The 27,706-nt window shown below is 47.6% G+C and overlaps 1 protein-coding gene across 1 annotated transcript in view; it reads left to right on the forward strand.

Moving 5' to 3' along the window:
* Positions 1–10,281: 10,281 nt before the first annotated feature.
* Positions 10,282–27,706, forward strand: part of PSKH1 (protein serine kinase H1) — a 35,578-nt gene continuing 18,153 nt past the window's right edge. Inside the window, exon 1 of the mRNA XM_062621223.1 lies at positions 10,282–11,326. Within this exon, the coding sequence (XP_062477207.1) occupies positions 10,388–11,326 (939 nt within the window). The 5' untranslated portion in view covers positions 10,282–10,387. The remainder of the gene's footprint in view (positions 11,327–27,706) is intronic.

The raw sequence follows: 27,706 nt of genomic DNA on the forward strand, positions 1-27,706 counted from the left end.
AGGTTGCTCCAAGCCCCTGTGTCCAGCCTGGCCTTGAACACTGCCAGAGATGGGGCAGCCACAGCTTCTCTGGGCAACCTGTGCCAGGGCCTCACCACCCTCACAGGGAAGAATTTCTTCATTATATCCAACCTGAATCTCCCCTGTTTAAGTTTAAACCCATTACCCCTTGTCCTGTCGCTACAGCCCCTGATCAAGAGTCCCTCTCCAGCATCTCTGTAGGTCCCTCCAAACACTGGAAGGCTGCTATGAGGACTTGCTGAAGTTAAACCAAGAAGATGTGCTGCAGTTTAACTTGTGTCTCTCAGTAGCAGGTTCTGTTATTCCCATCCCTGGTGCTGGCATATTTCACATATTTTTTTTCCCTACCATACTAAAACCCGTCATGGAAAACCAGTTCCCCTGGACTGGGATTGGTGAAGTGACCCCACTTCAGGGCACAGCCACCTGCCCATGCCTGCCACATAAAGCAACATTAAAATTGCCAATGGCCACCCCATCCGGTGCACAGATCAACAGCTCCCGTCGGTGGTGGTGGCAGCTCTGGCCGGCACGTGGGAAAACCATCCTGCTTGGCAGAGGCAACAGCACCCTGCCTGCCAAAATCCTCCAGCCAACATGAGCCCACCGTGCCATGGCCCACACAAGGCTCAGCTGCTAGCAGGATGATGAGGAAGGCAGCAACGTGCTGTGAGTAGCAAGTTGCTGCTATTCCTTTGATTCCCAGGGTGACATCAAGGCTGTTCCAAAAACATCCTCATGCCCAGACATGGGACACAGTCAGGGTGTTGATCTGGGAAAGCCTTTGTGCACTGGCTCGTGTCTAAAAGCTGTCAGCCTGTGAGTGAGAAGCTCAATTATCACTGTCCTCTTTGATCCAGTGAAAATTACTGTTTGTTTCATTGCAGAACCTCTTCCTGCGAGGTCGGGTCGCTTACCTGTGTGATCCCCAAGCTCTGGGATGTCACCTTGGTCCCCTGACAGCCTCTGAGTCTGGGAAATGCTGCCTGGATTGTTGTGTCATGGTACATCCTGGGGGGCTGAGCAGTTGCTGCTGCTCCCTCAGCTTTAAGGAGGGACCCTGTATTTATTTCATGTTATTTATTTCATTAACCAGCCTTGAGCTGGCTGGGGGGAGTGTCACAAAACATTGCAGGGGAGGAGTGGGGCCATGCTTCTGGCAGTCTTTGCTATGGAAGGACAACACTGAGCCTGGGGGATGGTGCCCCATGGGACAAGGCAAACCCCCACCCCAGCTCCCCTCATCCAGCAGCTGCTGCTCCCCCCCATGTTAAATGCCAGCACTGGGAGGATGGATAATCCTCCAAGTCTTTCCTTCCCAGTTCCTGACAATCCTGTATTTAAGGGTGAATTAGTGCCAGATCCCCGCAGGATGGCTAAAGAGGATAAACCCAGATGGGCACCGGCCACAAACGCATGGTGCCCGGCACCCTGCTGGCAGCTCCACAGGGCAGAGAGCAGGGGATCACTGCTCCCCATCATCCTGCTGCTCCCCACTGTCCTGCTGCTCCCTTTTGTCCTGATGCTCCCTGTCATCCTGCTGTGGGGTGGCACGAGGTGGCCAGGGAGCTGGAGAGACACCAAAGTGATGGTGACACCAACGTGCACCAAACTGCGCAACTTTGATCCAGCCAGGAGTTTGTGGGTGCCTGGGAAGACCCACAGATGCCCACCAAATGCTCAGTGTGTTTGGTCCTGCAGGCAGAAAGATGGGCTGCACATATAGTCATGGAATCAAACACTGATTTAAGTGGGAAGGGACCTTAAAGCTCATCCAGTTCCGACCCCCTGCCACAGGCAGGGACACCTTCCACTAGACCACGTTGCTCCAAGCCCCATCCAACCTGGCCTTGAACACTGCCAGGGATGGGGCAGCCACAGCTTCTCTGGGCAACCTGTGCCAGGGCCTCAGCACCCTCACAGGGAAGAACTTCTTCCCAAGATCTCATCTCAGTCTCCCCTCTGTCAGGTTAAAGCCATTCCCCCTTGTCCTGTCCCTACAGGCCCTTGTCCAAAGCCCCTCTCCAGGTTTCTTGTATCCCCTTTAGGCACTGGAGCTGCTCTAAGGTCCCCCCTTAAGGAGCCTTCTCTTCTCCAGTCTGAACCAGCCCAGCTCTCTCAGCCTGTCTCCAGAGCAGAGCTGCTCCAGCCCTCACAGCATCTCCATGGCCTCCTCTGGACTTGTTCTAACAGCTCCATGTCCCTCTTGTGTTGCTGCCCCACAGGTGGACACAGGACTGCAGGGGGTGTCTCCCCAGAGCACAGCAGAGTGACAGAATCCCCTTCCTAACCTGTTGCTCATACTCTGGGGATGCAGCCCAGCACACGGGGGCTGTTCTGGACTCAAGCACACACTGAAGCCGGGTCATGGGGAGCTTCTTATCTTCCAGCACCCCCAAGTCCTTCCCCTCAGGGTTGCTGGCATATGTCACTGCATGTATCCTACACCCCTGGCTATGTCATCAGTGTCCTGCACACTAGCACATATCACCACAAATGGCCTGCACCCTTGGTTATGCTACCATGTGTGTCCTGGAAGGTATACGCATGGTAGGTGTTGCCACATGTGACACCAGAATATGTTGCTGCACAGCCTGCACACACTGATGGTTCCAGAGAGCCAGGGCTGGGATTTAGGAATGCTGGGCTAGGATGGCCCTAAGGGTCACCACTGCTTGGTAACCCCCATGGTACAAGGGCTCATAGCAAAGCATTGCCCTGAACTCACTATCTCTGTGTCATCCCTAATCATCCTTCAAGAGGGTGCCTGCAAGGCTGAGGGTGGCAGCAAGGAGTGGCACACCAACTGCCAGGAAAGCAATTTGGGTGCTCCAAAACTGGGACAAGTGTCTGTCCTCCCATTGGGTTCAGGGTCTGTGGCAAGGGTTTGTGCCAGTCCTGCAGCCGTGTCCTGCCATGAGAAGGGTCAAGGTCCTCGTTCCTGGCTCCCTGCATGCTGGCCAGCATCTTAAATCAACTGCCCAGGCTGAAACCCGTGGTTGCTGCACGGGGGGGAAAGGGACCGGTGGCTCCCAGCACCAGGAGCCTCTTGAGCACGTGGCGTGCTGGGAAAACCCATCATTCTGGTTACGAAACTCCTGCGACCTACTTTAGACTCCCTGCTTTTGTTCTTAATTCTCAGATATGGCCGCTCTCCAGATTTTGCCCATCAAGGCAAATTAATTGGAGTAGATCCTAATTTGCTCTCTGCTATTCTTTGGGCAGAAGATTAAGTGCTCTGCAGACATTATCTCCCTCTCTTTTCTAAGAGACAAACCTGAATTATAGGAAAGAAAAGGGAGGGGGATAAAGGAAGGCCGAGTTAGGTTGGGCTGATGTTGGAATTTACTCTTTGTAATCGCAAAAGGGGCTGGGCAGCTGGAACCAGATAGTGTCACTATTCTGGGCAGCTCTGTGAGTGAGATGGCACATGTGTCACAGAAACACGAGGGCTAACCTCCTGTCCAACGCCTTCACCATGGAATGGTTGAATCCTCTGTTCCTTTGATGAGGGAAATTCCTCCTTGCAAAGCTGCTGGTTGGGGAACAGTTCCTTGTCTGTGGGAATGCACTGGGGTATCTCCAACAGGATGGGCTGAAGCTGTGCCAGGATGGGCTGAAGCTGTGCCAGGGCCACCAGTGGAGGTGAGATGGCTTGTTGCCTTCCCATGGTACCCAGTGCTACTGTCCAGGTCTGGTGTCCTCATGGAGATGAACACCCAAGGCATCCCAGAGCTGCCACCACCATTGCTGGCTCCTCAGTTTATCAGGGTCAGAGGGAGCCTTGGGACTGTGCATAGCCTGGAGGACACTGTGTTGCAGGGCTGGCTGCTGTGCTGCTGTCTGAGCTCCTGTGGGGATTTCTGCAGAGCCAAATGTCCAACTTTCCATAAGGAAACACCAAAGGCAACCTCAATCCCTGTGCATCAGACACAGCTGGAACAGCTGAGCCAGAGTCACCTTTGTCTGCAGTGCTCAGCCCCCAACCTGGCACCCCATCTGCACACAGCTTTGCAGCTGTTTTGTCTCCAGAGAGGCATATGGGAAGTTGGATTTCTTTTCTAAGCAGCTTTAATTGAACATCCCCAGGCTCCGACCTCTGCTCAGCCTTGCTGGGACAACCTTAAGCTCTAGCTCAGCATGGCCACTGAGCCACAGGCTTACTGCTGTGTAAGGCTGGGATGTGGCTTGGAGGAAATCTGTGTTTCTTGCTTCCCTTTGTGCCTGTTCAACAGCAGATGAGGGACTCTGTTCTCCGTTTCTGGCTTCCTATGGCCTAGCACAGCAGGAAGGCACAGGCTCCCCAAATTGCCTCGTGCCCTTGACATACAGCCATGCCCCAGCAGCTTGGGGGTGCTGGGGGATGCTGGAAGTGATGCTGGCCATTTCCATCACTCCAGAGGAAATCACAGCTCGTTACACAGCAGGGAGACTCTGTATTCAGATGGCAGTGCTGCAGGCAGGTGGTGGATGCAAAGGGAGCTCTGGAAGTTTATTATTGCAGCTTCTGATCCTTGCAGGATTTACCTTGGCACTGGAACTGGCTGCTCAAGGCTGACTCCAGGGAGCCATGCCTCTCCAAGGAGGGAAGATTCTCTACCTCTCTGGGTACCTGGCATTGCCCTGGTGGTCTCAGACTGCATTTAGCAGCTTCCACAGTAGAAGCCGTGAGGAAGCTGTGGACAGGAGATGTAAAACCCTAAGAAGAACCCATCCTTGCAGAGGGATGGTGATTCTCAGGAGGGAGCAGCCAGGCTGTGGGGCCAGCTCTGCTGCTGCTTCTTCCTAGAGATCCCTGTCTTGATGGCCTGGGTCCTTTGCATGGCTCCAGAGGCAGGCTTCAGGTCCAGGGTGGGGGGTAAGAGCTGGCATAGGATTTCTAAAAGGGCAAGGAAGGAGGAGCAGGGTGAGGCTCCTCTCCTGGGAGAGCCACATCTTGGAAGGCAGAAGACAGAATAAGGTGAAAATCAGTCAAGAAAAAAACAGGTGACATTCTCTCTGGCAGTAAAACAAGCTGTTAGACCATGCCCAAATACAGCACCACTGTATAAGCATGCCAAAAACTATCAGGAGTTAAAGTCATTGGAGTTTGGCCAGATCAATGCTGGTAGGACAAGGGGCTGAAGAGCTTCCCAGAGGGCTTGGGCCTTCAAAGCCTGTTCCCTGTGCTAGACGCTTACTCTGCTGATAAAACTTCTTGCTGTAGCTGAAGGAAGGACCTAAGATTGAGTAAAAGGCTTCAGGGGTTAACTGACGCTGACCCAGAACTCAAAATGAGTGCCCAAACCAGTGGGCAGTACACCGTAGATGAAAGGATGGTTCACTAAGATCTCTGCCTGCTCTCCAGCTTTGTCGCAGGTTTCACACTCCTCCCAGACCTCCTGCAGCAAGCTACCAGCCTTTCCTGGCCTCATCCCTTTGTAGTTTGCTGCATGGATGTGTTGGCTTTGTGCAGATGCCTGGTGTGACACTCTCTTGTCTCCAGTGGCTCCCGAAGCACTACCACATTGTGTGTGAACAACACAAGGAAGAGCTGCTCTGATTGCAGCTCTGAGAAGTCCATGGTTCTGGCTCAAGAGTTCGATAGGTGTTGGCTCTGACATTGTGCTGACAAGTAGTGACTGCCTCGTTTGGTGTTCTCAGGAGCTGGTCAGGAAGCAAAGCTGAGAGGAAGCAAATAATAGAAGATGCAAAGCCCTGAGAGAAACCCATACTTGCAGAGTGGTTGCTCGTGTCCGAGCAGCTGTGGGCAAGGTGAGGCTGCCTACTGCTGGACTCTCATCTGTAGCAGCTGAGCTGGTGAGGAGAGGCACATGCTTTTTAATTTTCTGGTGACACCAAGCTGGGATGACCTTGAGAAACAGCCTAAAATAAGGGGATCAACTTTAACAGGGACACGTGCAAAGTTCTGCATGTTGGGCATGGGCTAAACCACCTCCCAGGGACAGTGTGGGAATGACTGGCTGTGGAATTATCTCCAGATAGAACATGGAGGGGTTATAAAGTTGGAAATGTACCAACTGATGACAACAGCAGGTATAGCGTTTGATATATTATGGCTTCCTGAGCATTTTAAACAGTCAAAGAGCCCAGGAAAGTTAAAATAAAACCAGCTAATTTGAAAGGCATGGAAGGAGTGTGACATAGCCCCTCTCCAGCTGAATTGTGTTGGGAATGATGCAAGAGCTGGGCTGGAAAACAAACCCAGTGGTGTTGTGTTTGTGTCTTCCCCAGAGAATGAAGTGTCATCCTTCCCTTGTCCTGCTGCTTTCAGGTCATCCAGGGCTGAAGCATGGAGTGCCTGGTTTAAGGATGGGGAAAAGGTGTGAGGAAGAAAGTCCACCAGCTGATACGAAGCAAGCTGTATGGGTTTTGTGGCACTTAGTAGCTGGGAAAAAAAAAAAAAAAAGAAGAACGCAATGTGCCTTGTTATTCTCTTATGCACAAAAGCTAGCCCTCAGGGACTGGGTTTTACCTGCCAAGGAAAAGGGCTGATGCTTCCTGGTGATTTTCTTCCAAAGGGATTGTTTTTCCAGAGCCCTGCAGTTCAGCAGGAAGCCTCCCCGTGTGAGCAGCAATCCCAGGCACTGCTGGAGATCTGCTTGGGCTGGGTTTGGCTGCAAGGAGGCAAGGAGTTGTCTTTCCTCAGGCAGCCCTTCTGAGGCAGGAGTGTGGGGAGCTGAGTGTGTGCTTGCCCTGTCAGGGTGGACTCCTGCTCAGCCTGGGGGGCTGAGGGGATCCTGGCAGCTCTGGGGTTGAGAGACTCCCAGGTCCCGGGGAGGGGTGGGGTGGGGGGTGTGAGGTGGGTCCTGAAGCACTGAGGGGGTCAGAGTCCAAGGAACTTGTGAATGATCTATAGAATCACAGAATCCCAGGCTGGTTTGGGTTGGAAGGGACCTTAAAATTCTTCTGGTTCCAACCCCCTGCCATGTGCAGGGACACCTTCCACTAGACCAGGTTGCCCCAGGCGCCTGTGTCCAACTTGGCCTTGAACACTGCCAGGGATGGGGCAGCCACAGCTTCTCTGGGCAACCTGTGCCAGAGCCTCAGCACCCTCACAGGGAAGAACTTCTTCCTTATATCCAGTCTAAACTTCCCTGTTTAAGTTTAAGCCCATCACCCCTTGTCCTATCACTACAATCCCTAATGAAGAGTCCCTCCCCAGCATCCCCATAGCCCATCTTCAGATACTGGAAGGCTGCTATGAGGTCTCCACGCAGCCTTCTCTTCTCCAGGCTGAACAGCCCCAACTTTCTCAGCCTGTCTTCATACGGGAGGTGCTCCAGTCCCCTGATCATCCTTGTGGCCCCCTCCGGACTTGCTCCAACAGCTCCATGTCCTTACCATGTCCATCCCCGGTACTTCAAGCTCCTTCCCCGCACCCACCGCCAGACCCAAGTCGGGGCGGGCTTCCCGGCGGCCCCGGCAGGGGGCGGTAGAGTGCGCGCTGCCCGCCTCCCTGGAGCTGCGAGGGCAGTGTCCCTCCCGCTTCGGGTGTCCTCGGCGCTCGGGGATGACGTCAGGGGGCGGTGCGGACCCGCGGGCCGGAGCGGGCGGAGGTGAGTTTTGGGGCGGCCGCCTCCTCAGCCCGGGGGGGACGGGACGGGGGAACAGTCTCGGCCCCGTCCGCCCCTGCCTTCTCCTGCCGGGGTGCTGGCGGCTCGGCATCGCGATGAAGCAGCGGTGCGGCCCGGGAGGCGCGGGTGCGCCGGGCCCCGGCGGCTCAGCCGTGCCGCTGCCTGGGGTGCTGGGCGGCGGGTACGGGCGGGTCAGGGAGGGGGCCCTGACCACTGGGCCGGGCCGGAGTGGGCACGGTGCTTCCAGGCCTGGAGTCGAGCCTGCCGCGGGACGAGCTACCGGCCCGGCCCTGGGTCCCCTCGCTGGAAGGGATGGGGAAAACCGGCGTGTTTCGGGATGAGTTGTGAACAATAGTCATAGAATTATGGGTGGTCTGACCGACTGTGGCCTGCGCCGGCTCCAGCATCGCAGGCTGCAGTGCTGCAGCAGCCGCAGCGCCGGATTTCCCTGTCAGCCAAGCGGCTGCTCACACCAGGTTCATGTCAGGCAGTAAGAGGCCCGTTTAAGGTTTATTAGTAACACTAAAGGAAGGTGCTGTGTGTGAGCATCTCATAATGCAGTTAAGAGTTGCTGTCTTAAAATTTCCTTTGTGGCAGCTCATAGAAAAGCTAAGTTAAATCACTTCAGGTTGTGAGATAACCTAATTGTTGGTGGAAGGCCCACTCAGCCTAGGGTGGGTTAGTCAGTGCCTGACACCGCTTACCACAGGGCCACCCCCAGGGAGTCAAAGCTGAAGGAAGCTTCTGGATCAGTAAGAGCTGAGGTGCTGTCCTGCTGAGCTGTGGGATGTGATGTGCTGGTGGCAATAAGAAGAGGAGTGGGTGGACACTGAAGCATAAACCCTATATTCCTTCTCGCATCTGCAGCTTGGGCGTGGTGTCCTCTCCCATATCTTGGCACCTGTCAAGTATTTGATGTCCTACTTGGATAGGGCTTGGGATGTTCCATTTCTGCAGTGCTTTTGTTCCTTCCTCCAAACTGCTGGTGATTATTACACAGGAGAATTTCCACCAGTGCTGACACAGACTTAAGCATTTTGTTGCTGGCTGTGGCATTATTCTTTCAGCTTCACCGAGATGCTTACACATACAAGGAAGAGCCACAGACATACTGGTAGTTGCTGCCTGATCTCAGTTAATGTTATTACTGGATTTATATATGATGTTTTCAAGCTCAGCATTTGATCCTTCTTCTTGGTTTTATTTACAAATGGGACATTTTACATGAATGCTCCTCTATAAGTGGAATTACTCTGTAGTAATCTGTTTCTCGTTTCTCTCATTTGATGTCTGTTAATTTAATCTGTTTTAAGGTACAACAATGCTGGGAAGAGCTCTCAGAGGCATTATTCAGGGCTAGCTGTAGTTCTTGATTTCTTTATTGTCATGGTACTTGAATCTGAATGAGCACCCAGTTACAGGACGGTGCTTGGTGAAAGTCAGTTGAGCTTTCTATGAAGTTGGGTTTTATTTCTACTGCACTGTTTGTGCATGTTCAACTTCCATGAGGAGTTACTTTGATGATGTCTGATTTTAAAAATCTTAACAAAGCCTTGTTTTCCTTCCAGATTGGATGTAGAGACTAAACTTCTTCCAGGTGTCCCTCTAAAACATGTATTTCTCCATGTAATCCTCCTGATGGAACACCAGCCGGGGTTCCCTTCCTGCTGTTCAAGCTGACTGGCTGCTTGTAGAGGTGGTGAATGGCGAGCATATTCTCGGTGATGGCAAGTCCTACAATTACATTTCAAGTCTAACGGCATCTCCATAGCCTTCTGTGAATGCTCAGGCACCATATTCCTGGGATCTAAACCAAAGAGCGGAATTTAAATCTGCCTGGCTAACTGCCACAGCACAGACAGGCAGTTTCTCCATCTCCTAAACCAGTCATATTGTTCTAATCAAGACTTGCTGAAGTGCATCTGATTTGGTTCTGTTGGAATACAGTGTGGTGAGCAAGACCTCCTCCTAGTCTGGAACAGCTGGTAGAAATTCCACTTGCACTTCCTACATGCAGCCCCATATGAAAAAACAGAAGTGAAGCAAAACTAAGTCTAGAATCATAGAATGGTTTGGGTTGGAAGGGACTCTAAAGCTCATCCAGTTCTAACCCCCTGCCACAGGCTGGGTCACCTTCCACTAGACCAGGCTGTTCCAAGCCTGGGTGGCCTGGCCTTCAGCACTGCCAGGGATGGGGGCAGCCACAGCTTCTCTGGGCAACTTGTGCCAGGGCCTCACCACCCTCACAGGGAAGAACTTCTTCCTAAGATCTCATCTAAATCTACTGTATTTCAGTTTAAAACCATTTCCCCTTGTCTTGTAACTAAATGCTCTTGTGAAAAGCCCTTCTCCAGAATTTAATTATTATTAAGAAGTTGTGCCTGGACAAGAGGACCTCCAGAGGTCTCTTTCTAGCTCAGCCAGTCTGTAACTCCATGCTTCAGTGCTCAGCTGGGAGCAGTAAACAAGCTGTGCTTTATATAAAGAGATACTGTGTGATTTCCAGAACTATCTGTTTTGACCATGACTCTGGGTTTACAGGCACTATTACCAGTATCTTATGATGAAAGGATGAAAGCAGCAGAGCTTTTGTCAGAGTACGTAAGTACGGCAGAGTACTTTACGTGCTCTGTAGTAAAGTACACAGAACATTCCAGACTCCTTGTTTGTGGTATTTATTTGGTTTGTCTCATTCTTTTCCTAAGGTTCAAATGTGGAAATTGCCCTGGATGTGGTTGCTGCTGCCGCTCTGGGAAAATGCCTTGATAGGAAATTAACACCATTCAGTGATGGGCTGTGGGACAAGCAAAGTGCTTCCCGAGCCCCCCAGAGATGTGCAGTTAGATCTGGTGAAAAAAGTTGAACCTTACACAGGCCACAGTGAGATATACAAGCATTTCATCAAGGATGACTGCGGGATCAAAGCTGGCTCTCCCTCACCTCCACAGCATGCTAACCCGTACCCTGGGAACCACTTGCCTATCCACTTGGACCAGCCTGAGCCCCGCAAGAACAAAGTGGCTAAATACCGTGCCAAGTTTGACCCCAGAGTGACAGCAAAGTATGACATTAAAGCCCTGATTGGGAGAGGGAGTTTTAGCCGCGTTGTACGGGTGGAACACAAGGCCACCAAGCAGCCCTACGCCATCAAGATGATAGAGACCAAATATCGGGAGGGGAGGGAAGTGTGTGAGTCGGAGCTTAGTGTGCTACGGCGGGTTCGCCACACCAACATCATTCAGCTCATTGAGGTGTTTGAGACCCAGGACCGTGTGTACATGGTGATGGAATTGGCAACTGGAGGAGAACTGTTTGATCGAATCATTGCTAAGGGCTCCTTCACTGAGAGAGATGCTACACGCGTGCTGCAGATGGTGTTGGATGGTGTGAAGTATCTGCATACGCTGGGTATCACACACCGGGACTTAAAACCGGAGAATCTGCTGTATTACCATCCCGGAACAGATTCCAAAATCATGATTACAGACTTTGGGCTGGCGAGTGCTCGGAAGAAGGGAGATGACTGCCTGATGAAAACCACGTGTGGGACCCCGGAGTACATTGCTCCCGAGATCCTGGTCAGGAAGCCATACACGAACTCTGTGGACATGTGGGCGCTGGGTGTCATCTCCTACATTCTCCTCAGTGGCACTATGCCCTTTGAAGATGACAACCGCACCCGCTTGTATCGGCAGATCCTGAAAGGAAAATACAGTTACTCAGGCGAGGTGAGTGTGCTAGGGGTTATGGTGAGGGGAAGGCAAGCAAGAAGATCTTCGTAGATGTTTCTTTGTGATGACCAGAACCTGGCTGTTGTGTGCAAGGTGGTTGAAAAAAAATCTGTGATTCTGGCTTTTAAAATGCTTTGCTGTTTTCTGTCTGCTTTTCAAAACTGCTTCCAGTGCAGCATAGAGAGCGCCTTTTAAAAATGTGTGTGTAAAGAAAGAAGAGGTCTCTTCCTGTAGAACAGAACAGGGATTCTTGTGGGTCAAAAACCCAGAATAAATTAATGATTGTTCTCATATGCTTAGTTGTGACAGGTATATTGGCATTTTACTGATGGATGGAAGGACTCTAACATGTTAAGGCTTAAACATATTAAGCTTTTGGATTGTGTTTTTTAAAAAAATGAATCACTCTCTGCAGGTTTTCAGAGGTGTCATGAAGTCTTTTCTGCTTCAAAGCTGTCACGTCAGCTTGTGTTGATAGATGGAATATCCAGTTACATGAAACTGAGGAACATTGGCATTAGCATAGGAGGCCACTGGGGAAAGCCCAGATTTGACACCTTTGTGAGTTTTGTTATTTCTTCCCGTGAGCCCTCCTCAGAAACTCCCTGTGTGTGCAGAAGAGGCACGGAAGTGAGAAGTCGTAAAACCCAAAATTTGTTACTTTCTGGACCAAGTGCATTGCTTCCTTCAGGAACTGCAGTACTTGATTGATTTCTTGCCCAAAGTATTCTATCAGCTGCTTCCTTGAACTCCCAGGAACTGCTTACTTGCTTCCTTGAGCTCTAAGCTCCTGCTGACTTTGGCAGCCTTTGCTGCTTGGTTGATTTGGTTAATAGGATTTGTTAACCAGTTGGAGAGTTTTGTGGATGCAGTCAGGTTACCCTAATGCAGAAACAGATGAATTACCAGCCACATGTAACATCTGCAGGGTCACACTGAAAGACAAAGTCCTGTTTAATGTATAACCAGTGGTGGCAAATCTGTCTTGAGCAACCTGGTCTAGTGGAAGGTGTCCCTGCCTGTGGCAGGGGGTTGGAACCGGGTGAGCTCTAAGGTCCCTTCCAGCACAAACTACTCTGTAATTCCATGATTCCAGGGCATGTTCTGCCTGTTATTGCAAAATTTGGTAATTCTGGAGTCTTAGAAGCAAGCGGTGGCATACAGGTTTGGCACCTAGTTAAGTTATACTGATGCTACTGAGCTGCTGAGGTTAAAAACAAAGCTGAGGAAGTAGTGAGAAACCATGTGATAAATCGGCTGATGTTTGGTGTGGATAAACTTGAGCTGGTTCCATGGGAAGACTGGGACAGTTTGCATTTTCTGTAAATGGTGGTGGGTCTTGAAGGTGCTTCTTGCTCTTCAGAGGAAACAATCTGAGATTAAGCACTTCTAAATATCATCTTGATACTCATGATCAAAAGCCATCTCATGTTAGGAGTTAGTGTTATTGTTGCAGGTATCCTTGCTGTGCCATGGAGTGCTGTTCTGTTTCCTCTGGAGAATAAAATACAGGATTGAAAAGCACACAAGGAATGGTAGTGTAAATAATCAAAGGTATGGGCTGGCTTCCATTTGAAGAAAGAGTGACCAGACAAAGGCTTTTCCTTCAAAAAAATCAGTGAGGGGGCAGTCTGACCAAACTCAGTACAGCCCCGGGCAGAATAGAGAGAGTGAACAGAGAAGCAACTGTTTTGAGTGTTCCCTGGGGTAACTTCATTTGATGTTCTCTGGTCCTTGTGCCAGAACTCAAATTACCTTGAGAAATTTAATGACTTCATTGCAAGTAGGCCACTGGATGCTTGTAGGCTAAGTACATTGCTGTATAGATACAGAATATATGTGTGTGTGTATATATATAGTGTATATATATTGTGTATATACAAAGGCAGCACATGTGCCACAGCAAAAATATTAGACTATATGTTTAGAAAGTGCCTGTGCACAAGCCTGAAGCATTTTACTTGTTATCCCACCACAAATTACATACTTCAGGAAGCTGTTACAGATCCTGTGTATGACATGAGTGGTTGTTTTGGAAAGCTGTATATGTTTTACTGCTTGGAAAGCAAATATGTGTCAGCCAGTAGCCAGTATCTTTTGCCCAGATGCTTTCTGTTCTTCTGGAGCCAGGGAAATGGATGCTTTAATTTTCCAGTGTAATTAAATGTGTGCCTGTAAATTGCAGGCATGTTTGTCTCTAGCCAGGTATTGGCAGGAGATGCAGTAGCGGTCTGCTCACTTTGTGGATCAATTTTAGGTGAAAACAAAGTGAGCCAGAGATTTAGAGGAGCCTGTTATGTTACCCATGGCATCTTAAAGCCATCTTCTGGAGTTATAAATGCTTCCAAATTCCTGATGTTTACAGAAAATTGCTGCTTTTTCTTTTTTTTTTTCGGAGTGTTTTCCACTGTAAGAAGTGGAAAGATGTCTGAAATGAGGCTATTGATAAATTCATCACAGTAATGGAAATGGCAGGAGCTGTAAGTCCTGGTTTATTTGGAACAAGAATGGGCAGAATAACTGACTGCATTGCAGAAGCAGAGATTTCATGGGGACGACTGCTTTTCTTCTCTGTAATGTGAACTTTAAAGATGTGAAATGAAGAGGAAATGTTAAAAGCAGTCTCTGAAGTGTCCAGAGCTGACAGTCTGAGTTGTGAGGCTCAGACCAGTTTCAGTAGGGAAGAAGGGAGCTGTCTTCCCAGCGGTGCTGCTATACCCTGTCACACAGCAGCAGTGCCCTGAGTTTGCCAAGAATCAACTCCAAGCCCCACTTCTTGAAAGGTCTGGCATCAATACCTGCTCAGAGAGGACAGAGCTGTATTGAGAGAGGAACAAAAGCCAAGGTGCATGCTGACCTGAGAAGTAGCTCCATGTTCTTGAAAAACAAGCAAGCTCATGGCCAGCTAATGTAATTGCTTTCTGACTGGGACCCTCTTACCACTACTCTCCTGTTCCTGGAGTGTGAAGTCTGTTTGAAGAGGCTATTAGCAGATCAATAGGAGAGATCTCCCATAATAGGTTATTCAGGTACTGCTGACATCAGTGTTCTGATTCTCTTGTATCTCCTTCTGTACATTCTGAGCTGCTTCAAGTAATGGGTAGGGTGAGGAGTGAAGGAAAGGTTGGCTTTGTAACTTGACATGTTTTTTTCCTGAACATTTCTGAGCAAGGGTTATGTGGGTTATTGAGACTGTGTTTGATGTAGCCTCCTACAAAGTCACTTGTTTGTTAGAACTCACCAAAAAGAGCACTTGGCAATATTTTAATTGAAATCTTGGGGCTAAAACTGATTTCTGGGATCTCTTTGTAGTTTAAGAAATTGTCTGAGGAATAAAGCTGGAATTCCATTCACAGTTCCCTTTGAATTCGAAAGTGCAGAGATGAACATTGGACCACCATTATCCTGACAGACTTGCTCTGGTTCTGTTTCAAAGCTTATCCTTCTTTTGAATACTGGATGCTTTTATGTTGCTTTACACACCTGGGAAGCTTGCTGAAGAAGTGGAAGGTAATACATGTTATGGTTAAATTGGGAAACTGAGCTGGGGTGCATGGATTGTTCTGGTTTTAATACGTTAACTGGGCAGATATTTTCCCCGTGGTCTGTTTTGCTATTCATAAACCAGAATCGCCGTTTTGTGGTATGTTCACTGTGAGTGAGGTTGGTGTGTGGTGGTGTGGGAACATCTCTCAGTAAAACAAAGAGCTTATTCTAAATATTGGTGCTAGTGGAGGTGTGGATAAATGGGATATAAGGTGAGGCATGTTTGATACATGAAAGAAGCTGGGCGTTTCAAGTCTGTAGGATCTCTGCTATGCAGACAGATGATCTGGCTTATGTGGCTTCCTTAGATTTTCCAGTGGTGTTTAATAAAGTTCCTCATCAAAGACTCCTGACAAAATTTTGCATCTGTAACACAATAGCAGCCTTTGCATGGATGAGCAGTTTGCTGGAGATAAGCACAAAGCTGAAATACGTGGTCAGTCCACAGGGAAGGGAGAAAGAAACAGTGAAGTTTGTACAATCTGTTCCCTTTTGCCCAAAACTTTAAGGAGAAAGTTTGCTGAAAAGGGGTACAGTCACTGATGACAGAGATCTTCAAATGGGAAAAGGAAGAGCTGTGGACCTTAGAAGTTTTGCCTGAGTTTGAAGAACAGCTGGACCAATTCATCGAAGATAAATCAGTGGAGAGAATGACACTAAAAAGTCCCAAGAACGGATAAAGAGGTGTCTAAGCCACAAATTCTTGAGAATATGGGGGAAGAATTTTAATTGCAGTACATAGGCTGTTTTCTTGGGCTTTCACTCCTATCTGCTGTTGGCTGATGGTGGAGACACCACACTGGACTGGCTGGATAATAGAATCCCAGACTTGTTTGGGCTGGAAGGGACCTTAAAGCTCATCCAGTTCCAACCCCCTGCCACAGACAGGGACACCTTCCACTAGACCAGGTTGCTCCAAGCCCCATCCAACCCAGCCTTGAAAACTGCCAGGGATGGGGCAGCCACAGCTTCTCTGGGCAGCCTGTGCCAGGGCCTCAGCACCCTCACAGGGAAGAGCTTCTTCCCGAGATCTCATCTCAGTCTCCCCTCTGTCAGGTTAAAGCCATTCCCCCTTGTCCTGTCCCTACAGGCCCTTGTTCAAAGCCTCTCTCCAGGTTTCTTGCAGTCCCTTTGGGCACTGGAGCTGCTCTAAGATCTCCCCTTAAGGAGCCTTCTCTTCCCCAGGCTGAACCAGCCCAGCTCTCAGCCTGTCTCCAGAGCAGAGCTGCCCCAGCCCTTGCAACATCTCTGTGGCCTCCTCTGGACTCACTCCAGCAGCTCCGCATCCCTCCTGTGGTGTTGCACCAGAGCTGGATGCAGGGCTGCAGGGGGCGTCTCCCCAGAGAGGAGCAGAGGGGGAGAATCCCCTCCCTCAACCTCCTGCTCACCCTCTAGGGATACAGCCCAGCATGTGGGGGGGGTTGGGGAACAAGCGTGCACTAAAGCTGGGTCCGCAGGAACTTAACATCATCCAAGACCCTTACTCTGTCCCCCTCCAACACTGGATGTTTGATCCAGTTACTTTCTGTCAAATAAGAGATTCTAGTCTTTCCTTCTCCCATTTCTTCTCTCAGTAGGGGTCTTCATCCACTCCCAAGAGTTATTGAGCTGAGCAATATGCAGCCTGCAGAGCAGGAAGTGCTTCAAGGTTGTGCATGCAGCATTTGGGACCCCTGTCTGTGTGTTAGGGCTGTTCAGCGGTCCCACGCTGGACATTGATGGAGCAGATATCACATATATCATGTGGTTTTGACTTGAGGTTTGGAGGCAGTATTATTTCAGCTGAGTTTGAGAATGGAAAATCAATCCCAATGCTTATCAACTCCTACGCACTGGCTTTGCTTACTGTGTAATACTGCTTTGGGGAGGCTAGACGTATAAGAAGTGAGGAGGGTAAACATCTATTCAATTGAAATGCTCTTCAAGTCTTTAATTACTCCCTGGCGCCGAGTTCTTCTATAGATAGGTGGAAAAGCAGGCAATGTATGCAGACGAAGTGATAATAAAAAGTGTATTTTGCAGATGATAAAATCAGTTGAACTTCCCCTTCTCCTGCAGACTATTTTTTTTTTTTTCTTCCTTGGAAGAAATGAGTCTGTCTTGACATTCTACATCTATAAAGGAAAATGTGGTGTGAATTGCATTCTCCTTGTGACTTTGCCTTTCTCTGTTCAGTGACTCAGATTTGAAGCATGAAGGCAGTATCCATCTAGTCATCCTGCCTGGCTGCCTTCCTCCCTGGTGCCCTTAAGATGATGGCTTCATTCTTTGACGACTCTCCTTGCTAGTTAGTGTTGCTGTTTAGAGTTACTTCCATCACACTTCCAGCAACATCCCAAGATGCTGTCTGCCCTGTTGCTTCTGCTGTCAGATGTGCAAGGGTTACAGCAGTTGGGAAATGGCTGCCAAACCCCAGTGTCTTAAGTGTTGAAGTGTTTCTTTCTGATCCCATACAGTGCTTTTCCCCACTGACTTCATGTGGAATCTAAAGCCCTCGGTAGCTTCAGAAAAAGAAGTGCCTTTCACATGAGGGCATGTTTAGAAACATCCCCTTCAAGCTGAAGGGTTCTTGTGGGTCTTCACCGAAGTCTCATTTTTATGTATTGCTCGTTGTTCATTTAAAAACTGGCATTTTGTCTTTATCCAGCAGCAAACTCTTCAGCCAGGCTACTGTTATTCTCCTGACCTGACAAGTACATTCTTGCTCTATGTTCACACACCCAGATCTCTGCTTCACAGTTTTCTGTTGCTTGTTTCCTTGGCCACGTCCAGCCAGGTTTGGTCTTCTCCATCTCTTTACCTGGGTTACCTTTGCTTTCAGCCTAAGTTCCCCTGATCTGTGGCAGCTTGATAGCAGCTATGGTACTGCTAAAAGGGAGTGCTGTGGTTTGATAGACTTTCCCTGACATGGATGGCAGCTTGCTAGGGTAACCAAGCCTGAAGAGCTGTTCATACACATGGCCTCCAAGTGCTTGTAATATGGCAAAAGAACTGAGATGTACATAAAAATACTGTTACTAGCAATTTTGTAATATTTTTGTAGGAATGTCATCTTTAGAAGTTAAGTCAAATAAAGAGTATCTCTCTCTATATGCCATTATTTGGGATAAATTTATGAAGAAATTGATAGCATTCATGAATTCATTTTTCTTTTTATTATGCAGGAGACTGGCAAGTGTCAGTCCAGGCAGCATCAACTGCTGGTTTGGAAGATTTAGGCACAAGGGGACATCAGGAAGTCTCTGATCCACATCCCTGTCTAGAGGAGGGCTAAATGTAAAAATAAAGGAAGTTGCTTATCATGTAGTTCACTCAAGATTTGAAACTTTACAAGAATGGAGATGTAATGACCACACTAGACCCTGTCCGGGAGCAATCCCAGTCTTGTCTGAACCATGTGTTTTCTTTACATCCTGACAGAATTTACCTGGTTGCAGCTTGACAGTCACCGCTTGCCTTTTCCCTGAGCATCTCTGAGACATCTGGTGTGGTGGTGTCCTGTCTGTGACTGCCCTGACAGTACTGACAGATGCAGTTAGATCCCGTCCCATTTCTCCAGCTAGTTGAGGGCCTTCTGCATGATGGTCCTGCTCTCCTGCATATTAAATCTTGGTCAAAGGCAACCAAGAAGCAAGTACTAAAAAATTTAAGGGGAAAGAGAGGCTTTACATGCAGGTTGTATGTGCATAGCATTTCTCTTTTTTTCTCCTCTTGAGCATTCAGCATCTTAATGATCATCTCTCCTAGCTTGGAGTTGAAAGCACCAAGTTAAAATGCAGGTATTGAGTAAGTTGCAGATACTGCTATGGAGAGATTAAGGCTTGAAGAATGGCCTTAATTACATAAGAAACAAGTTACCCTAGTAGGTGAGTGGAGTAGTGTGAATGGTGTTCCCATAGTAGGACAGAAAGTAAGTAAAAAAACTGAAAGACTTTCTCCCCAAAGAGTTTTCCCTGCATGTGCATGATACCAGAGGCAGGGAAATTGCAGCATGCTGGAAGTGCACTATCAAACCAACTGTATGCCTGTGCTAAATGTCAGACAGCAAGATGAGAACGTGAAAAACAAAGCAGCTGATGCATGCTTATGGGATGAGTCCTTACCCCAGCAGTACTTCTGCAAAGCATTTCCAAAGTGTTTTTCCATCATCCTTGTTGTGGAGGCTGGTTAAATACTGTGGAGGACTTGTAACCCCTCAGATCCCTCACAACGTGTAATGGAGGAGACAGATGACAGTCTTGTCAATTTTTAATACTAATTTTCTGCATTTATTCAACTTTCTGAGAAAGATTGGCATAGAGTTTAAGCCCAGGCTGCTTCTGACTCCATTGGGAACTGGTTACTGAACTGCCCATCCCTCTCCAAAGGGACTGGTCAGTAATTGTGTTAGGAGGACTGTTGATGGATTTTCTATCAAATGACAAACTGACTGTAAAAAAAGGCACAAGCATTAAAAAGAAACAGCAGTTATTCTTGATAACTTTCCCCTAAAAGTTGCAGATGGAAATGTGTAGTGGCAGAGATCCACAGGGTAAAAAAAAAACAAAACCAAACCCAAGCAACATAACTTCCTATTTTTTACATACCTGTTTTTTAGTGTAGAAACAAATTTTCTGTAGGAGAGGAAGAAAATTGAACTTGTATGTCACAGAAAACAAGCTCTCCACAATCCCCATTGCTTTGTAGAGTTCAGTGGGTATAGGACAAACCTTCTCAAAAGGTTTTTAAAAACCAGTAAGTTTTGCATTAATGCTGCTGCAGATCTGATGCTTGACTGTCTGGCTGCCAGTCCTGGAATGGCTCATGCGTATTTGTGCTTCTGGTAACTTAGAACTACTTACATGTGCCTCTGTAATTGAAAAATAAATCCATCTTTTGTTGGCTTGATGGCAAAAAGTATAACCACTTCAGGAAAAGATTCCAACTCTAGAATAAATTGTGTGTTTCATCATGTATTAGCTTTATTTTCTATTTTATACTTTGTTTCCCCCAGAGATTTGTCCAGGTTTTTTTTCATACCCATAGTTTTGTTACAGATCATAAAGCTTTGTGCAGTGGGTTCCATAATGAAATTGCTTGTTGGTAGCAACTGCCTTGAAAGGGGGGAAATCACTCCCTCTGGTGATGTCCTCCTAGTAGGTCTCCTGGTTAAGATGGGCAGTGGGGCTGCCCAGTCAGGTTTTTCAGAAGACATACCAGTTTGGATTGGAGTATGTCTTCTGGAAAACATTCAAAGCAGAGTTAAAAAATTGCCAGGATCAGAGAAGAGCCACTGCCCTCTAATATTCCTATTGGTCCTGTATATATGTGTTTTAATACAGGAGGTAAACTGATGTATCTACAAGAGGCCAGGAAAGCTACTATGTGTCTCCAGTTACTGAGGCTTTACCTTTGCAGGGTGTCCTGTGCTGCCTGTTGCTGTACCAGGAGCTCCCTGCAAAGCCATGTGATTCTCCTGGGTGTTCTCTGTGGGCTCAGTGCCTGGAAAGGTCCGGATGCAGCAGGACCCCTTGCTCGTGGGGATCCTAGCCAGTGGTACTGACTGATGGTGTTGCCCTCCCTGGCTGTGCCAGTCAGTCTGCAGACCCATTAGAGGCTCTTGCAAGACACAATCCTCACCTTGGCTTCTGATCTCCATGCCAGGAGAGAGGAGAGATCTCAAACCAGTGGTTCAGTCTCTTCCCTGGAGTCTGAGTGTCGCAAGCTGTTGAAATACAGCATAACAAGGAAACAGGCACAGGGCAGCTGAAGGCAAGGTTTTAAACCACATTTGTGGAGCTTATTTGCACGATCATACAAGTCTCTGGGACCATGTTTTAGCCTTCTTGGGTGAAGAAAGACTTTTTTATTTGTAGCAGCTGCTTTGCTTTTTTTTTGTTTGTTGGTTGTTTTTTTTTTTTTCTGTGAGCCACGTTAGATGGTAAAAGTGATTTACAAGTCTTGCTGTTAGATAAATCCATGCATTTTATCCTAAAAATTAAAGATTTTTTTTTTCCATGTAAGGAAGAATTGTTCTTTATATAAATTGCTGAGCCCTTTGCCTGGAAAAGGTAAAAAAAGAAATCTTAATTTACAGAGGAATGTCCTTTTGCATTTCATACAGCTGTGAGAAGGCAGTGATTTGTAAGTAGAGTAACGAGTGTTGGCGAGATGTAGTCAGCTGACTGTCTGTTGAAAACAGCACTATACTCTGCTTTGAAGAGCTGAAACACTTGAAGAGGATGAAAGTGTGCCTCTCCTAGCCTGGCACAAACACCAAGGCCAGCCATAAATGCACTTCTCTTAGCTTCTGCTCTTTCTTTTTCTTCTAATGTACCGGCTTAACGTCTGAGAGTAGAGGTGCGGTTGTGTTGACCCATGTGTGTCTGAGAGCTGAAATGTTTGTCCAGATCTTTCCTGCTGCAGGAGCAGACATCTTGGGCTCTCTGAAACATGATAAGCTAAATTAAAACCTGTAAAATCCTCCAACCTCCTGAATGTATCAGTGACCACACTCCTGGAAGAAATTATTACACTATATTGTGGAGAAACACTTCATTTACAGGTATAGAAACACCTTTTTCAGTTAAGGTGTGCATTTAAAAGTCAATTCCCCTTCACTTTGGCTGCTGCTTGAGTTTTTCTTGAGGTTGTTTCCTCAGATGAAATTTGTGTGTCACAAGGACCTTTCTCAAAATCATTCTTTTTGCTTTTTTATGATGTACTTCAGCTTATGTTGTAACTCAGCTGTGAAGGTAACTCCAAATCCTAGGGCAGGGTTAGCAGGGAGAGGGGTGATCTTTCTCTGCATACATCTCTTCTTTCCATACCACTACGGCCTGCCCCCCAGGAAGTTTTTAATTCATAGAATCGTGCATGTCATTAGGTCAGGGGATTTTCTGTGTCAGTGACTAGTGGCAGGTGAGTTAGTTGGGCCTTCTTTTGGTTTGGCTTTGTGGTTTCTGCAGCTGGAAGCAGCTATTGAAACAATGAGGTGGAGACAGCAAGTAGAGTCATAGAATAGTTTGTGTTGGAAGGGACTTTAAAGATCATTGACTTCAAAGCCCTTGCCTCAGGCAGGGACACCTTCCACTTGACCAGATGCCTTGTTTGCACTGTAATGCTTGGATTCATTCTGGTGTGTCCAGAGGAAGAGCCCAAGGTAGAAACTGTCTAAGCCTCGAAGCTCCTGGAAACAAAGCAGGGAGTGAAGCTCCATAGAGAAGAGGAATGTGTTTTTTCCCAGTAATTTCATTCACAGCCCCTTATCTCTCAGGCTGCTTTCCACACCAGTAGTACCTGCAGGTTCAAGGCAGGTTGAAGGGCAGCAGCAGAATGTTTTGGTTAAGATTTTTAAGTGAATGGGTTTCGGAAAGTGTTGCACAGCATATGCCATGGAACTGTTACAAGGATGGAAGAAGGCAGGAGTCACATTTGTGGGAAAAGGACTTGCAATAATACTGTGATTTGATGAATTATCTTTTCATTCCTGCATCCCAGCACCTATAAAATCCTGTTAATGGCAGAATAGTATTTCTGCAGAATTAGGGATGGAGGGGTAAAGGGACATTGGTAGGGTAGAAAAAGAATATTAAGCTGCCTCTGTGCAGAATATACATTATTAACAGAAAGGATTTGAACTATTGACTAACTTTTGTGTCTTTGATTTCTTTACAGTTCCTTAAAAATAGTCAGTGCAGTTTTCTCTTTTACCTTTGGCTGATTTAATCCTTTGCTTTCTGCTTGCGCCTCATCTGTGTGTTTTTTCTAATACCTTAGTGGAGGTACGTTTTGAGTGTCAGAATGTGCTGTTACACAGAATCCCAGACTGGTTTGGGCTGGAAGGGACCTTAAAGCTCATCCAGTTCCAACCCCCTGCCACAGGCAGGGATACCTTCCACTAGACCAGGTTGCTCCAAGCCCCATCCGACCCGGCCTTGAAAACTGCCAGGGATGGGGCAGCCACAGCTTCTCTGGGCAACCTGTGCCAAGCATTTCAGCACCCTCACAGGGAAGAACTTCTGCCTAAGATCTCATCTCAGTGTCCCCTCTGTCAGGTTAAAGCCATGTCCTGTTCCTACAGGCCCTTGTTCAAAGCCCCTCCAGGTTTCTTTTAGCCCCTGGGTTACCTGTCGGTAGACCCTGGTGCCCCCTGTAGGCACTGGGAGCTGCTCTAAGGTCTCTCTGAGCCTTCTCCAGGCTGAACCAGCCCAGCTCTCTCAGCCTGTCTCCAGAGCAGAGCTGCTCCAGCCCTTGCAGCATCTTTGTGGCCTCCTCTGGACTCGCTCCAACAGCTCCACGTCCTTCTTGTGTTGTTGCCCAGAGCTGGACACAGGACTGCAGGGGGATCTCCCCAGAGAGGAGCAGAGGGGGAGAATCCCCTCCCTCTACCTCCTGTTCATGATCTGGGGATGTTTGGCTGGCTGGGCTGCTGTTCCAGCTGCTGTCCCTGCAGCAGGTTAAAATCTAGTTTTATTGAACAAAAACTGAGTTCTGCAGAGTAGGGCTGTTAACACACACCTCGTTGCAAATGATTTTGTGGCCTATAGTTGACCCTTGGAGAGAGGCAGCTGGACCTGATATATTTGGAACAATCTGTAGTTAAAAGATGTCCTCAGTTTCTTCAGAACCAGAATTTGGGTTCTCCCTAGCAGTTGCAGCATTCTTGTGCCCTGGGATGAGACAACAGAGGAGTTAACCAGCATATGTGACATGGGTAGGAAGTCAAGGTCTTGATTTTAGGTAGTTAAGATCTCTTTTCAGCTGCATAAACTGTTTTGGGGAGCTTCCATTGGTGAGGAAGACTAAAGAGGTGCTTCCTAAGCTTGGAGTTTTTCTTGGTAGAATCTTTACCCAATCCTTGAAATCCCTAAACTTCAGAAGGTTGTGATTGAAGCTTTCAGGCTGGTAGACACAAAGAAACTGTGTTAGTTGTTTTGAGTTGGAAGGGTAGATCAAAGGCATATGAGTTCCCTGGTTTGGAGTGTGAGCTTCAGGGCTGGCTCTCCTACCCCTCTCACTACCTCCCTGCTTCACCCTCCTGCTGCCCGAGTGTGTGCTAAGATAGAAATCCCAGGCATGTTTTCCAATACATTTGTTATTTTAAGTGGATGCTTTTATGGATTTTCCTGAAAACTGAGCTTCTACTAATACAGCAAATTAGTGTTGATTGGTGAAATGCAAGCTGTGTGGATGAGTTGAGGAGAGGCAGAATGTTCTTGTGGTGGTTACTAAGAGATACCTGCTGTTAATGGAGTGTCCACCTAACTGCTGGTGTGGATGTATGCCTGGCTGTGTGTCCATGGCGTGGGAACTTCCATCAGCATGGTACACCCTAGGCATCAACTGCACCCTGCATTTCAGGCCTTTGGAGCAATGAACTGAGGAGTTTGATTTTGTATCTAACAAAAGGTAGAATTGAGCTCTCTGAGGAGGAAAGTATGTGCATGTTTCCTAGCTTTGTCTGTGTCTGAAGAAGGATTTTTAAGGGATTCTTTTACAGTCTGATCATTTCAAGGATGGATGTGTAGCTCAGACATAAAGAAAGGTTTCTCATTATAGCTGGGATGTACTGTTATATCAGATGCTGATAGGAGTGCTGGAGTTACAGTTTCTTGTATCTTTCCACTTAGATGTTCGTATTTTTTTTGTGTGCTTTTAGCCTTACAAGCTTCAGGAATTGTTGGTGGCATTAAGTTACCATTTTGCTCAAGAGGCTGGTATTGCAAAATTAAGGAAAACTTGCTTGGCTCTGGGATGAGAGTGTAAAACCATTTCATGGCATGCTCATGTCTCAAAATTCATGGGAGTTCCTGTACTTCCAGTGTTTGTCACAGGGCTTGGCAAGGATCGATCTGACATTGGTGGTATCTTTAGCTATTTCCTGAAACTGCTCCATGGTCTCTGAAAAAAATCCCTGGTTGGAAATGAGCTGGAGCAGTAGACAGACTTGCATTGGAAACCTATGTGCACTCAATGTGCACCAGGCACGTGGAGCTCCCCAATAGGCAGTATGGGCAAATCCAGTAAGTTAGTATGGTAGCTGTTGTTAACAGACAGAGATAGTGAATTACCCACATCTGCAGGCAAAAAAAAGAGGGCAGAGGCCATGGAGATGCTGCAAGGGCTGGAGCAGCTCTGCTCTGAAGACAGGCTGAGAGAGCTGGGCTGGTTCAGCCTGGAGAAGAGAAGGCTCCTTAAGGGGAGACCTTAGAGCAGCTCCAGTGCCTAAAGGGGCTACAAGAAACCTGGAGAGGAGCTTTTTCTTTTTGTCCTAGAAACTAGGACAGTAAAGCTGTCTAGTCCTTCTGTCTTCTCCAGTCCTTCTGGGGGCAGGAGCCAGCAGGCAGATTTTGCTGTATATGCTTTTAGGTTGTGCCACAAGTGAAGCAGGGAGAGCATGGAGACCAAATCTTTTATTTCCCTGTGGCAGCTGAGGCATGGACTCCAGTTGTGGTGCAACCAAAATCATTTATTGAGCAAGCTTATGGGCTTTTTATAGACTTCTGCCTAGCGGTTAGTAATTGTTAGTATTGGTTAGTTTCTTTTTAGTACCTTTTGCAACATCATACGCTTTTCTCAACCAGTCACATTATTGTTCACACACCTTTGCTTGAACAACTTACTTGTTCTCAGATGTATGAGCACATTTCTCTGTTACCACTTTCTGCTACATTATTACTTTCCATTTTCCTTGAACACCCATTCTTTTGTCCTCTCAGTCCACATTGGAGACTTTCATTAGCTCCTGGGAAAGTCGCGGGTACAACATTACATCTTTATCTTCACTAACTTCTTTGTTTCAATATCTGCAGTTCTCGGAGATTATCTTGGTGCTCTAACTTTGACTCCTCTTGACTCCCATGGTTTGCAGCTGATGAGGGTCAGGATGTTTGTGCTCTCATTCAAGTCTGCTGGCACAGCTTCTTGTGCAGCATTCCCCGCATCTCCCAAAACCTGTTTTGTTAAAATTGGCATTTACTTAGCGGTGGTTTACTGACAAAGTAGGCTAATTAGTGACTGTGGTTCTCTAAAAATTGCAAGTGCTGGTTGGGATTTGATAGAATAGAATCATAAAATCAACTGTATTGAAGAACACCTGTTAAGATCTTCAAGTCCAACCGTTCCCCAGCACTGCCAAGCTCACCACTAAACCATGTCACTGATGACCTCATCTACAAGGTTTGTGAACATTTCCAGAGACGATGACTCCACCACTGCCCTGGGCAGCCTGTTCCAATGCCTGAACACCCTTTGGGGAAGAAATTGTTCCAAACATCCAGTCTAAACCACCCCTGGTGCAGCTTGAGGCCATTTCCTCTTGTCCTATCCCTTGTTCCTTGGGAGCAGAGACCAGTCACCTCATGGCTCTATCCTCCTTTCAAGTAGTTGTAGAGAGCGATAAGGTCCCCCCTGAGCCCTCTCTTCTCCAGACTAGACCCCCTTCAGGTCCCTCAGCCATTCCCCATCACACCTGTGCTCCAGGCCCTTCACCAGTTCTGGTGCCCTTCTCTGGACCTGCTCCAGCACCTCAATGTCTCTCTTGTAGTGAGGGGCCCAGAACTGAACACCGGATTTGCTGTGCAGCCTCACCAGGGGGACAATCACTGCCCTGGTCCTGCTGCCCACACAAATGCTGATACAGGCCAGGATGCCGTTGGCCTTCTTGGCTGCCTGGGCACAAGCTGCTCATTTCAGCTCTGTCAGTCGGCACCCTCAGGTCCTTTTCCAGGAGCAGAACAACAACCCAGCTGAGGGAAGGGGAGGAATGTTCATTATGTTTGCAAATAGCTTTAAATCGGAAGGGCTGCAAAGTGCATTGAATTCCAGAATGCCCTAATAAATTTGGGCAATTTAGTATCTGGTGCAAAGATTTGAAAAATAAAAGTAATCTAGTGCACAAAACTAGGTGAAGAGCAGAAGATTAGCAGGTGTTGGCTTCTCAGAAGAGGATCTGTCTATGAATCACAAACTATTACGAGGGACAGCAATATGATACTCGTGGCAAATATGAACATGATGTGTATGAGCAGAAATACAGGCTGCATGTGGTGTTTTTAGTGGCTGGTGCTACATGCCAAGCTGAAGCTCCAACACTTCTGGGCAGTGGACTTAAAAAATGCTGCAGGGGAAGTGTGGGGACTTGGCAGAAGAGTAACAAACCACAGTTTGCAGAAGACTGAAATGGTTTCAGCTCCGAGGCTAAAGGAAGGTGTTGGCATGGTGGTTTGCAAATACGCAGAAGGCTGCTTCCAGGAGGAAAAGGAATAATCACTTTTCCAGGTGATGTCAAACGAGAGCCTTAAATTGCACTTAGAACGGTTCATATTAGGCCTTTTACAACACTAGTGGTGCCTGCTCCTGAAAAAAAAATTACCCAGAGGATTGCTGAAGCTGTCTTGAAGACAAGTTAGGCTTAGTCAGGAATGATGCATCTGTGGTGAACCCTTTGGGGACTGTGGGATGGACTGGATGATCCCTGGATGTCTATCGCAACCCTGTTTTTATCCTGATTTCCCAGGGAAGCAAAGTTTATGGAACTGTGCTACCTGTCTTTCAGTCTCCCACAATTAACTATGTAACTCCTAAGCCCAGTTTGAGCAGTGTGGATGATTCAAAGGCCTGGAGTTTCTGGGAATTTTCTAAGTCCGTGGCTTGCTCTCTGTAGGAGAGGGAGCTAAATTTCCATCCTCGCTGCAGGAAAGGTAATCAAATATCAGTCCAAATTTATCCAGAGAGCTGATGAGCACATATTTGTTTCTGAACCATTCGTGGTACATTTGACCCTATTAAGGGTGTGGGATGGAGCCTGGGCAGTGCTGTGTGTAGGCAGGAGGGATGTGCTGCTGCCAT

Source organism: Pezoporus occidentalis, unplaced genomic scaffold (genome assembly GCF_034315485.1).
Source record: "Pezoporus occidentalis ecotype Australia unplaced genomic scaffold, CSIRO_AGI_Poc_V1 ctg229, whole genome shotgun sequence".
In the NCBI taxonomy this organism is placed as follows: domain Eukaryota; kingdom Metazoa; phylum Chordata; class Aves; order Psittaciformes; family Psittacidae; genus Pezoporus; species Pezoporus occidentalis.